The sequence below is a fragment of the Choloepus didactylus genome, chromosome 4 (genome assembly GCF_015220235.1).
Source record: "Choloepus didactylus isolate mChoDid1 chromosome 4, mChoDid1.pri, whole genome shotgun sequence".
NCBI classification, from domain to species: domain Eukaryota; kingdom Metazoa; phylum Chordata; class Mammalia; order Pilosa; family Megalonychidae; genus Choloepus; species Choloepus didactylus.
In genome coordinates this window covers 165,662,153-165,674,189 of record NC_051310.1, presented here as the reverse complement: position 1 = coordinate 165,674,189, position 12,037 = coordinate 165,662,153, and the positions used below count along the sequence as shown (strand labels likewise).

Genomic DNA, 12,037 nt, shown 5'->3' with positions numbered 1-12,037 from the left:
TGCTCAGCCACTGAAATTATTTCGTCTCATTTTGCATCCCCCCTTTTGGTCAAGAAGATATTCTCAATCCCACGATGCCGGGTCCAGATTCATCCCCGGCAGTCATATCCTGCTCTCCCTCGTTTTTGAGGGACAGTTTTGCCAGGTATAGATTTCTTGGTTGGCAGTCTTTCTCAGTATCTTAAGTATATATCATACCATTTTCTTCTTGCCTCCATGGTTTCTACTGAGAAATCCACGTATAGTCTTATCAGGCTCTTTGTATGTGATGGATTCCTTTTCTCTTGCTGCTTTCAGAATTCTCTCTTTGTCTTTGACATTTGAAAATCTGATTATTAAATGTCTTGGAGTCTGTCTATTTGGATCTATTCTGTTTGGGGTACTCTATGCTTCTTGGATTTAGAAGTCTATGTCTTTTGTAAGAGATGGGAAATTTTCAGCGATTATTTCCTCCGTTATTCTCTCTGCTTCTTTTCCCTTCTCTTCTCCTTCTAGGATACCCATGACATGTATATTTGTTCACTTCATGGTGTTATTCAGTTCCCTGAGACCTAGGTTGTATTTTTCCATTCTTTGCCCTATCTGTTGTTTTGTGTGTAGGATTTCAGATGCCCTGTCCTGCACTTCATGAATCCTTTCTTCTGCTTCTTCAAATCTGCTGCTGTATGTCTCCTTGTGTTTTTCATCTCTTCTATTATGTACCTTTCATTCCCATATGTTCTGCCGATTGGTTTTTCAGACTTTTGAGTTCTTCCTTATGTTTGCGCAATGACTTCTTTATATCTGTCATCTCTTTTGCTGTATCGTCCCTCAATTCATTGATTTGATTTTTGAATTGTCTTAGATGATTTGTATGATTAATAATTAGGTGTTTGAGTTCTGTATTTCAGTTGAAGGGTAAGTTTGTTCCTTTGACTGGGCCTTACCTTCGTTTTTCCTAGTGTAATTTATAATTTTTTGTTTTCTAGGCCTCTGGTTTCCTTGATTACCCCAATCAGATTTTCCCAGACCAGACGAGCCCAGGTCTCAGGTGGAGGCTGTATTCAGTATCAGGTTTCCCTGAGGATGAGACACAGAAAACTGTCAGACTTTCCTGTGAGGCCTCTAGGCTCTGGGCTTTTCCTATTCCTGCCCAGCAGGTGGCACTTTTCAGCCTGCAGTTCCTCAGCTGTGTAGAGAGATGTGGTCCCTTTAATTCTCAGTGGATCCTGTCCCTGTCAGGAACCAAGGGTGTCAAAAGCCAGGCTTAAGCTGTTCCTGTTTTTTTCTTTTTTTTTTACCCAAGGCCCTGGAGTCTGAGTTCTCTGGGGGAGGGCAGTCACATGAGCTGGTCCCTGCCCCCGTCTCTTCTTAGGGAAGATAAGCCCTTTAGGGAATCATCTCTTACATTTGAGTTTTTCCTTGGACTCTCTGACTGTCTTGACTCCACCCTTGCCTGGGTTGCTGCTGACAATTGAAAATGCCTGAGGCTTTCTCTAATGAGCTACCTAGAATAAGAGGAAAAAAAAGGGAAAAAAGGAAGAAGTCACTTTTTCAGAGCCAGTCCCCTGCCTTCCAGTTCACCAGGCAACATCCAGAATTGGTTTGGTACCCAGTTCTGTGTGCCCCTTTCCTTGGGGCACAGCTCTTTTCCAGTATTCTGATCTCAGCTGACTCTAAAAGCCTCTATTTTTATTTATTTATGTATTTTTTTCCCCACCAGCCCTCCTTCCTCTCTGCCAGGGTAAACCTTCAGGTTCCTTTCCTGCTTGCTCAGGTTTTATCTGTGCTCATAGCCTGTATTCAGTAGTCAGAATTTGTTAATTAAAACTGCAGTTGGACCTTGGTTGAACTACATTCCCTTGCTCCCAGCAAGGACTGCTTCTTTTTCCCACAGCAAAGTTTTGCAACTTAGCCTGCCATGCCAGAGGGGGAGGGGCGTCAGCTCCACAGTTTGGGCAGCTTTACTAAAGATTCTATACTGCGATCTCAGCCGTTCTACCCATTACTGACTGCTGTACAATGTTGTCCAGTAACGGATGTCCCCCCATCCATTGTTCCAGACTATTTTCTTGTTCCTGGTTGTTTACTAGTTGCTCTAGGGGATCAACCAAATTCCCCACCTCCCTATGCTGCCATCTTGCCCTGCCTCCTCCTTAAAATATGATATAACAAGTAGTGAGAGGGCAAATTTCAAAGAATGTTAAGGGTTACAGATCCACAATTTCAGTTGCTTCCTTATTGTAAAATATAACATTTGTGTAGAAAGGTGATAACTTTCAAAGTACAATTTAACAAGTAGTTAGGTAGGTAATTTCAAAGAATGTTATGGGTTATAGTTCCACATTTTCAGTTATTTCCTTCTAACTATTCTAATACCCTAGCATCTAATATATATGTATGTATGTATGTAGAGATTCAGTATTCGTAATCCCTTATTAAATCCTATCTTGTTTGTTGCTACCCCTTCCTTTCGTTTAATTGCAGAGACCACCCTAACTTGTTCATAGTGAAAAGTGGTGTCAACTTTATGGGAAATAGTTTGCATCTGATTGTTGATCTTAAAGAGGCTGTTGCCTATGGGTTTTAGGACTTGTCTGATACAGGAACACTCTGGTGGATTTAAGCTTCTGAGAGATAAACTTAGTAAGTGAAACTTTTATAGAATCTCAGATAGGGACCTAGGTATTTCAGGACCACTGTTAGTAAGGGCATGGCATACTGTGGCCATTTGGCATATCTAATTGGAGCTTCCATAAGAGAAACCTCCAGGATAACTTCTTGAAATTCTATTTGAAATCTCATAGCCACTGTATCCTTGTCTTGTTACATTTCTTTTCCCCTTTTGGTCAAGAAGGCATTTTCAGTCCCTTGATGTCCAGGCCATGCTCATGCCTGGAAGTTGTGTCCCACATCACCAGGGAGAGTCATGTCCCAGATAGCAGGGAGGTTAATGAATTTATTTGCTGATTTGGGCTTAGAGAGAGAAATGCCACATCTAAGTAAGAAAAAGGTTCCCTGGAGGTGCCTCTTAGGCATATTTATAGGGAGGCTTAGCCTCCCTTTTACAGCCATAAGCTTCACAAGAACAAGCTTCAAGATCGAGGGCTTGACTTACTAAGTATGGGGTTCCTAACTCACATAACGTATGTTCTGTCCAAGATCAATAATTGATATCTCACATTATCTTCACATTGTTGTACAGTAATCATCACTCTCTATTTTAAACAATTATCATAACACAAAACATCCCATAGCCACTACTTATTCATCCCTAGTATTAGTGTATTGCTAGTATGATATTCCTATTATAGTCTATAATATCTAATCGATAATTTTTCCATATACCACTCTGTTGTTAACTTGTTATACCAGTGTCATACCTTATAAGTATATCATGCAAACACTTATTTATATTTGCAGTGCTACTCTGTGGGTTACATGCCTTTAAACAACTTTCGATCATGTTCATCTTCAGTGTGGCACTGACATGTATAATCCCATTAATGAATCATAGTCACCTCTATCCATTCTCATACCATTAAGTTCATCCTCAGTTTCATGTCTGTACATATTAGGTTATCATTCCCCCTTCACTAGCTTCTATCTGTCTCTAAGTCCTGTGTAGTCTACATTATAATACACTGATTTTTCATTGTTCAGGGAGTTCACATTAGTGGTAACATACAATCTCTCTCCTTTTGTGTCTGGCTTATTTCACTTAGCATTATGTCTTCAGGGTTCATCCATGTTGTCATATGTTTCAGGACTTTGTGCCTTCTTACTGCTGCATAGTATTCCATAGTATGTGTATACCACATTTTGTTTATCTGCTTATTTGTTGAAGGACACTTGGGTTGTTCCCATTTCTTGGCAATTGTGAACAATGCCGCTATGAACGTTGGTGTGCAAATGTCTGTTTGTGTCACTGCGTTCAGATCTCTGGTTTTTATATACTGAGAAGTGAAATTGCTGGATTGTAGGGTAACTCAATATCTAGTTTCTGAGGAACCACCAAACTGTCTTCCACAGTATCTAGTCTGCCATTTTATAGGCCCACCAGCAATGCTTAAAAGTTCCAGTTTCTCCACATCCTTTACAGCATTTGTAGTTTCCTGTTTGTTTAATGGCATCCATTTTTATTGGTGTGAGATTATATCTTGTTGTGGTCTTGATTTGCATGTCCCTAACAGCTATTGAGTATGAACATTTTTTCATATGTTTTTTAGCCTTTTCTGTTTCCTCTTTGGAAAAATGTCTTTTCATATATTTTGCCCATTTTATAATTGGGTAGTTTGTACTATTGTCGTTGAGTTGTAGGATTTCTTTATATATGTAGGATATCAGTCTTTTATAGTTGTATGGTTTCCAAATATTTTTTTCCCATTGAGTTGGCTACCTCTTCCCCTTTTTGACAAATTCCTTTGAGGTACAGAAGCTTTTGCTTTTGAGGAGTTCCTGTTTATCTATTTTTTCTTTCTTTGCTTGTGCTTTGATTGTAAGGTCTAAGAAGCTACCTTCTAATACTAGTTCTTGAAGATGTTCCCATACATTATTTTCTAGGAGTTTTATGGTACGTCTCCAGCTGAGATGCACTGTAGTCCGGGTCCCCCCTGTGCCCTCGAGTCTCTTGGGTTGGGGAGGGGCATCTGGAACTTCTGTGTGGTACCCTTGCCTCTCAGCTATGCACACTGACAGCTTCCGTGGAGGAAAAGATAGTGTGGTTACACAAATCCACCAAGTCCTGAGTTCCCTCCTGGGAGCTCTTGGCCATGGGCTATGAAGGGTTATTTCCTCAGGCAACTGCTGAGTTGGGTACACGGAATGTGGAATACTCCTCCTTTTTGCGCTTGTTGGCTGGCACAGGAGATCATGGCCACGGGACTGTAGAAGGTTGTCTGCCTAGCCAACAGCTGAGATGAGTGCACAATGCATGGAAAGCTGTTCCCTTCTGTGCTCGTCTACCGGCACTAGTCCCCAGTCTAGCACGGGAGCTGTCAGCAGTGGGTTGTGAAGGGTTATTTCCCCAGCCACCTGCTGAGACTGGTGCATGGGGCATGGAAAATGCTGCCTCTTGTGCTTGTCATCTGGCTCCCACTGCCCGTCCCTGGCAGTGGTCTGGGCCAGACACACTCACTGGTCCTTTCAGATGCCATCTCTCTGCCTCTCCAGCTAGGTCGCCACTATTTGGTATAGAGTTCCTGTCCAGCTGGTGGCACCCTGGAGCTGCTGTTCTGGAGCGCTTTTTAGCCTTTACTAGTCTTTTTCATGAAGGGGAATTTTTGCTCTGCCTCTCCTAACCCACCATCTTCTGACATTCTCCTAAGTAGTCCCAGAACAGTTACCAAAATTAGGAAATTTAATGTTGTAAAAATAGTATCCAATCCAGAGACCATATTGAAATTTTTTTCACTTTTCTGTAATATACTTCATAGCAAGTTTTTCTGGTCCAGAATCCAATCCAGGAGCGCAGTACATTTAGTTGACATATCCTTAAATCTGCATTAGTTTCTCAGCCTTTCTTTGTCTTTCATAGCTGTGTCATTTTTTTGAAGGGGACAGATCAATTATTTTGGATAATGACCCTCACTTTGTGTTTGTGTTATGTTTCTTCATGATTAGATTCAGATTATGTTGTTTTTGTCAGGAATACAATAGAGAGGGGTGATATGTACTTCTTAGTGCATCATGTGTCTTCTTAGAAGCACATGATATATGTTTGTCTTATTACTAATGATGTTAACCTAGATAACTTGGTTATCTCTGCCAGGTTTCTCTACTGTAATGTTACTATTTTAACCTTTGTGATTAGTAAGTAATTTGTTGGTAGATAATTTGAGACTATAAAAATGTGCTGTTACTCATCAAATTTTCACCCACCAGATTCAGTTTCCATATAAATTTAAAATGTCTTATCTATCTCTATTAATTGCCAGAAATGACTTAATTCTAACACTTAGTGAATGCTTACTATATATTAGTGATAGAGTAGTAATATTTTTGAGAGAATGGTGGGGTTTTGGATTGTGATTATAGACTCTTGAGGGGTTTGTGTGTGTATCTGTGTGTGTGTGTGTGTGTGTGTGTGTGATTTTGTCTGGCTAATCATAACAATTACTGGGAAATTCAACAAAAAACAAAACAAAAAAAATGGTGTCCGGGCTCAGACTCCTGTAATTCTGTCATTCTAGAAGTATGTTACAGCTGTTGGAACCAAATTCCTAGCAGCTTTTTGTAGAAATTAATGAGCAGATTCTAACTTTCATATGGTAATGCAAAAGTCCTAGAGTAGCCAAAACACCCTTTAAAAAGGAATAAAGTTGGAAGGAAGTACACCACTGGATTCCAGTGTTCATTATAAAGCTGCAGTAATGGTATAAAGATAGATTGATGACCCACATTTATAGGGTCAATTGATTTTCATCAAAAGTGCTAAGACAATTTAATTGAGAATGGATGATCTTTTTAAGAAATCATACAATTGAACAGTTGGATAGCATTTGCAAAAAAAAAAAAAAAGAACCTTACCACTATATACAAAAATTAACTCAAAGTAATTCAGACTTAAATGTTTTAGACAAAATTGTAAAAACTTCTAGAGGAAAAAGGAGAAAATCTTAGTGACCTTCGGTTTGGCAAACATTTTTAAATAGGATGTAAAAAAGAATATACAATAAAAAAAATATCAAAACATGAATACATTTTAAGTAGGACATAAAGAGATACAATAAAATAAAAATCATGAAAATTACTAACTTTGCTCTTCAGAAGACACTGTTTAGAAAATGAAAAGGCATGACAGAGAATTCTCTCAAATTTTGTTTGCCTGAAAATGTCTTTATTTGGCTTTCGTTTTGGAAGCGTATTTTCAGTGGCTACAGGATTTTCAGTTGGTTGTTTTTCAGCACTTGAACGGTGTTCTATTATCACTTGTCTTGCATAGTTCCTGATGAGAAGTCTGTAGTTTTCTTAACTTTGTTCCTTCTTACATACATTATCCTTTCTTTCTGTGGCTATTTTTAAGATTTTATCACTGGCTTTCAGCAATTTGACTTTGATGTGCCTTCCTGTGGTTGGCGTGTGTGAGTGTGTGTATGCACACATATCCCTGATTTGGTTTCACTAATTTCTTTGATTTGTGGGTTTATAGTTTTGATCAAATTTAGAAAATTTTCAGCTCTTAGTCCTTCACATATTTTGCCCCTTCTCTTCTTTTTGCTTGGGGCTCAAATTACACTTATGTTAGACTAAATATTATTACACAGGTCACTGAGACTTTCTTTTCCACTTGGTCTTTTGTTTTGTTTTGTTTTGCTTCATGTCTGATAGATTCTGCTGATGTTTTCAAGTTCACTACCAAATGCACTGATCTAATCTGTTATTCCTGTCTAGTGAAGTTTTTCTAGACATTTTATTTTTCATATTTTTCTAGTATTGTATTTTTCATATTTTTCTTCCATTTCTCTCATTATTTGATGTTTTCCTTTGAATACTTGAGAGTAGTTACAATGTCTTTTAATGTCCTCCTCCATCTATTATATCTGGATTTTTTTCTAATGACTGATTTTTCTCCTGATTCTGGCTCATATTTTCCTGCTTTTTTTTGTGTGTAGTCATTTTTAACTGGATGCTGGACATACTGAATGTTACATTGTGGAGTGTCTGGATTTTGTGGTCTTCCTTTAAAAAAATTATTTGGATTTATTTTGTGAAATGGTTATTTGCAGTGAAATTGGATTGCTTCCTTTAAAGCTTTACTTGGGTAGTTCTAGAATAGCATTCACTCTAGGGATAGTTCATCCCTGCTACTAACATGTAACTCCCATGGAATCTTCACCGAATGCCCTGGCTGATCCATATGAATTTTCTTCTCTGGTTGGAATGTGAACATCCAGCCACCCATTTTGTGAGCCTTGGGAATTATTAGGCTTGCAGTTTCCTGGTGCTCTCTGTCTAACACTAAGCTGTATTCACTCTATACATAGCTGGCCTGTTACTCAGTGAAGACTCATAGTGACCTCTTCGCAGATTTCTGGAGCTCTTTCTCTGCTTCATTTCCTAATTTTCTGAATTAAGCCTCTACATATTCTAGTTGACTTAGCCTCCACAAACTCTGATCTTCATTTCCTCAGCTCATACTGCTGGGCTCTGATTGTGTTCCCTCTTTCTTTGGGCCCAGCCATAAAATTTCCTCTGTGTTGGAAGGCACTTAGCTCATTTGGTTCCATTTTCATGGGAATCACAGGTGATTCCTAAGGGTGTTTGAAAGCACCCTTTTCATATATTTTTTCCAGTTTTTAGTTGTTTACTGTGGATAGGAAGTCCTGGTCCTTGTTAATCATCATTTTCTGGACCAGAATTCCTTATGATTGAAAAAGTTCATAATTCATATTTTACGTGAATATTTTCAACCTTTAAATGTCAACAAGATAAAAAGTTTTAGGATATTAGTTTAGGAAGACAAAATGTTTACAGGCTGCTTTTTTTTTTTTTTTAAAGACCTGCTGCAACTAAAATATATTTTATGGTCGTAGGAATAATCCAGTATATTTGATTCACTTGACTGTGAGTGGGGCCTTAAATTAAAAAAAAAAAAAAAAAAAAATCAGTTTTATTGAGATATAGTCACATACCATACAGTCATCCACAGTGTACAATCAGCTGTTCACAGAACCATTGTATAGCTGTGCATTTATCACCACAATCAACTTCTAAATATTTTCATTGCTCCAAAAAAAAGATAAAAATAAGAATAAAAATAAAAGTATAAAACAACACCCAAAATGTTATAGCCCTATACCACCCTATTTTTCATTTAATTTTTGTTCTGTTTTTCTACTCATTTGTCCATACATTGGATAAAGGGAGTGTGAGCCACAAGGTTTTCACAATCACAAAGTCACACTGTGTGATTTACATAGTTATGCAATCGTCTTTAAGTATCAGGGTTAGTTGGTTGCACTTTGACAGTTTCAGGTATTTCCTTTGATTATGCTGCTCCATGTTTTTTCATCCTTATTCAGTCAAAACCTCCATTTTTTTTTGATTTTTTTTTACAAATAATCTATTAGGTCCAGAGATGTAGTGAATTTAGCAAGGTACTAGAAAATTAGTTAATTTGGAGTAGAGCTATTCCATTAGTCTTCTTTACCATTAACACCTGCGAGTGAAATAACTTAGGTTATTATTTATAGAAATTTCTTAACAATTTTTAGGACTCATAAGATTTAATTTGTATCACAACACTAATTAAATTATAAGGCAACTAAATATTACATTCAAGATGTTTTAATTCTAAATTTGATTCATGGTCATGTTTTAAAAATCCTTCTGAATATTTGAGATATAAATTAATTTCTTCATTTCATTGAACAATTTTACCTATTTAGGAAGATGAACCACAAGAAGATGCTAAGGAATTACAGCAAGGTAAACCATATCATTGGAGAGACTGGTCAATCATTAGGGGAAGGGACTGTTTATATATCTGGAGTGATGCAGCAGCCTTGGAATTATCTAATGGCAGTAATGGATGGTTCAGATTTATCTTGGATGGAAAACTCGCCACCATGTATTCAAGTGGTAGTCCTGAAGGTGGATCAGATAGTTCAGGTAATACTTTGTTTTAATTAAAAGAGTTGACAAGTTTCTACAATTGTACAATTTTTACACCTTGTGTTTCTGCTCTTATTTTTGCTACATTGTCATATAAATAGCATATCCCATATTAGTATAGGCTAATTTCTTTAATATCAACAGTAAAAAGTATTGTACCTGGAGGCATTTCATCAATCCTTTATAATTGTACGAGACAAGCATTGTTTACTGCTATACTTTGGGTTCCAACTGTATCTACTTTTAATCTCTTCAACCTCTTTGGTAAAGCTACCTTTTGTCACTTAGGGATAAATTTCATGTTGTTTTGCTGTCTCAGGTCGTTGTATCTTTTCCTAAAGCCTCATCTTTTAAAAAATTATGCCTGTAGGATTGCTTTTATGCCTCACCTAAATAGATTATACTCTGATAGGAGGATACTAAAGAACAAAAGTCTATTAATTAAGTTTATTTTATGAAATTACCAAATTCCAATAGGTAGGTAGTTTCCTTTGTTGTAAAACATAGAATTTTTGAAAGGAATGAGGTTTTAAAACAAGCATTTTGCCTTTATAGAAAGCAGAAGTGAATTCTTAGAGAAGTTACAAAGAGCCCGAGGTCAAGTAAAGCCATCCACTTCAAGTCAGCCTATCCTCTCAGCACCAGGACCAATTAAACTTACTGTAGGCAACTGGTCACTAACATGTTTGAAAGAAGGAGAAATTGCTATTCATAACTCGGACGGTCAGCAAGCTACAATATTGAAAGAAGATCTACCTGGTTTTGTATTTGAATCGAACAGAGGAACTAAACATTCATTCACTGCAGAAACTTCTTTGGGTAAGTATGTAGGTATGTTAGTTTAGCAGGTAAGAATAGATGAATATGTTAAATTGCAGAAAGTATGTTCTGTGAAATGCCCTTTTTTCTTTTTTAAGGTTCAGAATTTGTGACTGGATGGACTGGCAAAAGAGGCAGAAAACTGAAATCGAAGTTAGAAAAAACAAAGCAAAAGGTATATTTGTGGGATGTGCTATTTTTCTGTCTGTTATACTGACTTGTTAAGGTTTCATTGGTAGATTATAAACATTTAAAAAATTGAGCCTTATTTCATAAGCTATTCTAACATAACATATATTTAGTTTTTCTTTTTCTATGTTCATTATTTTCCACAGTGTATATATATTTATTTATAATTTTTGTGCAATAAAAATCAGCATTGTAAATATCAGCATTAAATCAAAACTGACCTTATAAATGAGATAAAACATAAAATTTAAGTTTTTAATCATTTGAGTTGTTAATGTTACATAAACTTTAAAGTTGTACTGAAATTATTTATGATAATGATGTTTTTAGAGATATAATGGGGTAGAAAATGCATTATTATGCTTTTACAATCCAGATTTAATGATTTGTGATACCAAAATTTGAATGTCTAGTTCTAGATTCAGATTATTTTGATGCTTAATTTTAATAGGCATCTTAGATATGGTGATCATGTCTAGGAATGGTGATCATGGGTTTCATTTGGAGCAGTGTTTTTTTTAATAGAAAAGCATTCTTTTCTTCAATTCCAGTTGTTGATGTGCTGGATCATCCCAAAGATATTTTCACATGCTAGACCCTGGAAAGAAAATAGCTTTGATTTCTTTTGATGAATATATCATGCCTCTATAGCTAAATATATTGCCTCATTATTGCTTTTGCATGTGTTTAAAGAGTGTGAGGCCAGAGATTTCTTCTCATTCAGGATATATTAAGAGCATTTAAGAAAGAAGTGTCTTACTCATTTGAACATAGGTTAGATGCTGAAAGGAATCTGAGTTAAGTAATTCTTATAAAGATGAATACTACTCAGCTGTCTCAGGGATTTCTCACAACCCCATGTGTTGTGTTAACCAATCAGATCTAGGCAAACTCACAGAGAACTGAAATTGTACAATATGAAAGAGCAGTAAATTACTGAGAATGTAGTCTCATTCCCATATTTTCATTTCTTTAAAGAAAATATAATCATGGATTCAATTTCTTGAACTGAAATCAGTAGAAACTCAGTGACTAAGTGGCTGTTCCTTCCATGTATGAAAGCAGTACCTATCAAAATATACTAATTTTAGGTAAAAATAATTTATTAGTTTTAATCAGTTTTTATTGATTAGTACTGTTTTTTGAAGGGATGTTTCTCCAAATTATCAAATATCTAGAACTTTTTACCTTTTAATTCTGAAAGGCATATAACAAAATAGATTAGAACAGGTATTATTAAGTAGGAGAGGTTTTTTTTCTTTTTTCTTTTTCATTACATTAAAGAGCTTTGTTGGAGTTAGGTTTGTGATTTTAAATGAAATCAGGTAAATCTTAAATTTACCCTAAACACACATTTTAAAAGAGTGTTAGTTATTAAATTTCATCAGATCCAAGCCTAGGACATGTATACTTTCCTTTCTAAAACAACTTTATT

General features: G+C 36.3%; 1 protein-coding gene across 7 annotated transcripts in view; it reads left to right on the top strand.

Annotated features, from left to right (window-relative positions):
- Positions 1-12,037, top strand: part of HECTD1 (HECT domain E3 ubiquitin protein ligase 1) — a 129,915-nt gene that overhangs the window by 81,293 nt on the left and 36,585 nt on the right. For all 7 annotated transcript variants that reach the window (XM_037834739.1, XM_037834743.1, XM_037834745.1 and 4 more), the window contains exons 13-15: positions 9,369-9,591; positions 10,150-10,413; positions 10,512-10,588. In XM_037834739.1, the coding sequence (XP_037690667.1) occupies positions 9,369-9,591; positions 10,150-10,413; positions 10,512-10,588 (564 nt within the window). The remainder of the gene's footprint in view (positions 1-9,368; positions 9,592-10,149; positions 10,414-10,511; positions 10,589-12,037) is intronic.